The sequence below is a fragment of the Galeopterus variegatus genome, unplaced genomic scaffold (assembly GCF_000696425.1).
Source record: "Galeopterus variegatus unplaced genomic scaffold, G_variegatus-3.0.2 Scaffold93, whole genome shotgun sequence".
In the NCBI taxonomy this organism is placed as follows: domain Eukaryota; kingdom Metazoa; phylum Chordata; class Mammalia; order Dermoptera; family Cynocephalidae; genus Galeopterus; species Galeopterus variegatus.
In genome coordinates this window covers 515,636-517,691 of record NW_007726204.1, presented here as the reverse complement: position 1 = coordinate 517,691, position 2,056 = coordinate 515,636, and the positions used below count along the sequence as shown (strand labels likewise).

The 2,056-nt window shown below is 54.0% G+C and overlaps 2 protein-coding genes across 5 annotated transcripts in view; both read left to right on the top strand.

Annotated features, from left to right (window-relative positions):
• The window catches only part of FBL (fibrillarin), a 13,735-nt gene extending 12,464 nt beyond the window's left edge, over positions 1-1,271 (top strand). The window contains exons 8-9 of the mRNA XM_008582560.1: positions 882-1,027; positions 1,161-1,271. Coding sequence (XP_008580782.1) covers positions 882-1,027; positions 1,161-1,185 — 171 coding nt within the window. The 3' untranslated portion in view covers positions 1,186-1,271. The remainder of the gene's footprint in view (positions 1-881; positions 1,028-1,160) is intronic.
• Positions 1,272-1,507: 236 nt separating this feature from the next.
• DYRK1B (dual-specificity tyrosine-(Y)-phosphorylation regulated kinase 1B) overlaps positions 1,508-2,056 on the top strand; it is a 9,153-nt gene continuing 8,604 nt past the window's right edge. For 3 of the 4 annotated variants that reach the window (XM_008582264.1, XM_008582256.1, XM_008582248.1), the window contains exon 1: positions 1,508-1,705. The gene's annotated coding sequence lies outside the window, so the exon portion shown is untranslated. The remainder of the gene's footprint in view (positions 1,706-2,056) is intronic. The other variant, XM_008582269.1, reaches the window with a different exon arrangement.

The following is a 2,056-nucleotide window of genomic DNA, read 5'->3' as shown; positions in this document are numbered from 1 at the left end:
CCTTTTTTTTTTAAAGATGACCGGTAAGGGGATCTTAATCCTTGACTTTGGTGTTGTCAGCACCACGCTCAGCCAGTGAGCGAACTGGCCATCCCTATGTGGGATCCGAACCCGTGGCCTTGGTGTTATCAGCACTGCACTCTACCGAGTAAGCCACGGGCCGGCCTTCTTTTTTTTGTTTTTTTTTTTTTTTTTCCTTTTGAGACCGGCCGCACCGCGCTCAGCCAGTGAGCGCTGTGAGCGCACCAGTCATCCCTATATAGGATCTGAACCCACGGTGGGAGTGCTGCTGCGCTCCCAGCGCCGCACTTTCCTGAGTGCGCCACGGGCTCGGCCCTTTTTTTTTTAAAGATGACCGGTAAGGGGATCTTAATCCTTGACTTTGGTGTTGTCAGCACCACGCTCAGCCAGTGAGCGAACTGGACATCCCTATATAGGATCCGAACCCGTGGCCTTGGTGTTATCAGCACTGCACTCTACCGAGTAAGCCACGGGCCGGCCCCTAGGTGCATTTTTCAAAATGTTGTATTTTGAAATACAGAGAACTTCTCTCAAGTACCTTTCACCACGTTCACCATTTTATAGCCTGTTGCTACATTTGTTTTATTGTTTTCAGCTGCATTATTACTATTATTAAAGAGGAAGTAGAAAACAAACCAACCCTTGGTGTAAAATTTAAACACTGGCTTTTAAATAAATAGGATTCTACTTAAGGTTTCCTGCTCTAATCCACATACATCACTCATAAACTTCTTCCATTCACCACATTCCTTGAGTTTCACTTGAGTTTCCAATGAAAACATACTTCTGGTTTAAAGAGCACAAAAAAGGGTAAATAGTCCAAAGCCCTGCTACGGGTTTCAAATGTTTCTCCTCTGTAGGCCAACTGCATTGATTCCACCGCCTCAGCTGAGGCGGTGTTCGCCTCTGAAGTGAAAAAGATGCAACAGGAGAACATGAAGCCTCAGGAGCAGTTGACCTTGGAACCCTACGAAAGAGACCACGCTGTGGTTGTGGGTGTGTACAGGTGAGCAGAGGGCCCAGTAATCCACCAGGAGAGAGATTTTCGTCCCCGGGCACATCCTCTGTGCCAAGCTCTTGGGGACCCCCAGTGTGGTGACAAGCTGTGACCCCCCGCATCTCCTATTTTCCTCTCACAGGCCACCCCCAAAGGTGAAGAATTGAAGCTCAGTGCTGTCTGAATTATAAGAAATGTGTGTTGCTACTGTTGCACGTGTGTTTTTCTATTAAAATACTCATCCGTCTCCCTAGTCTGCTGCTGGTTGCTCCTTGACCGCTCTTGACAACAGGGCGCATGCGCCCTTGGTCACCTTTGCGTGGTGGCGGGTGGGCACTTTCATCTGGTCACACAACGCATGCTCCGCTTATAGCTTCCTCTTGAGCAGCCGTAACCCGGATTTTGGCGCTTGGGCGGGATTGGTAGCTCACTGCGCATGTATGCCAGTAAGCACCCGTAGCGCGCAGGCGCGGAGTGTTACCTTGGGTCACGTGAGGGGAGCGGTGGAGTGGTGGGGGCGGGGCCTGGGACGAGGTGGGGGTCGGTTTGTTGTGGTAGCCATTTTGCTGGTTGCATTACTGGGTAATCGGGGCCCTGGCTCGCCGCGTCCTCCCGGTACCCTCAGCCAGTGGGCAGGTCTGAGCTCGGGATCCCCGAGCAGTTTGAGTTCCTTGCCCGCGCCCTCAGGTAACGACACGGGCGGGCGGGGCGGCACGCGCTTGAGGGGAGAGGATCAGGTCGGGTTCCGCCCTGTCCGCGTCGCCTCAGACTTAGCACGAGGCCGAGGGAGGAGTGGAGGGGGGTGGTGGGCAGGTGCAGGCCGTGCGTGGCTATTCATAGTCGGATTCCTGGAAGGGGCCGAGACCGCGGGAGCCGTCTTGGGAGAGAGGCTGGGAGGGGGTAGCCGGGCCCCACTCCTGCCCTTTGTTTGGGCTTGGCTCCGTCGGCCGCATCGTCGTCGCCTAGCAACAGCTGCCCTAGGCTGTGATTGGCTGAGCTCTTGGCAGCAGCGACCAATGGAACGGTTGTTGCCATGGC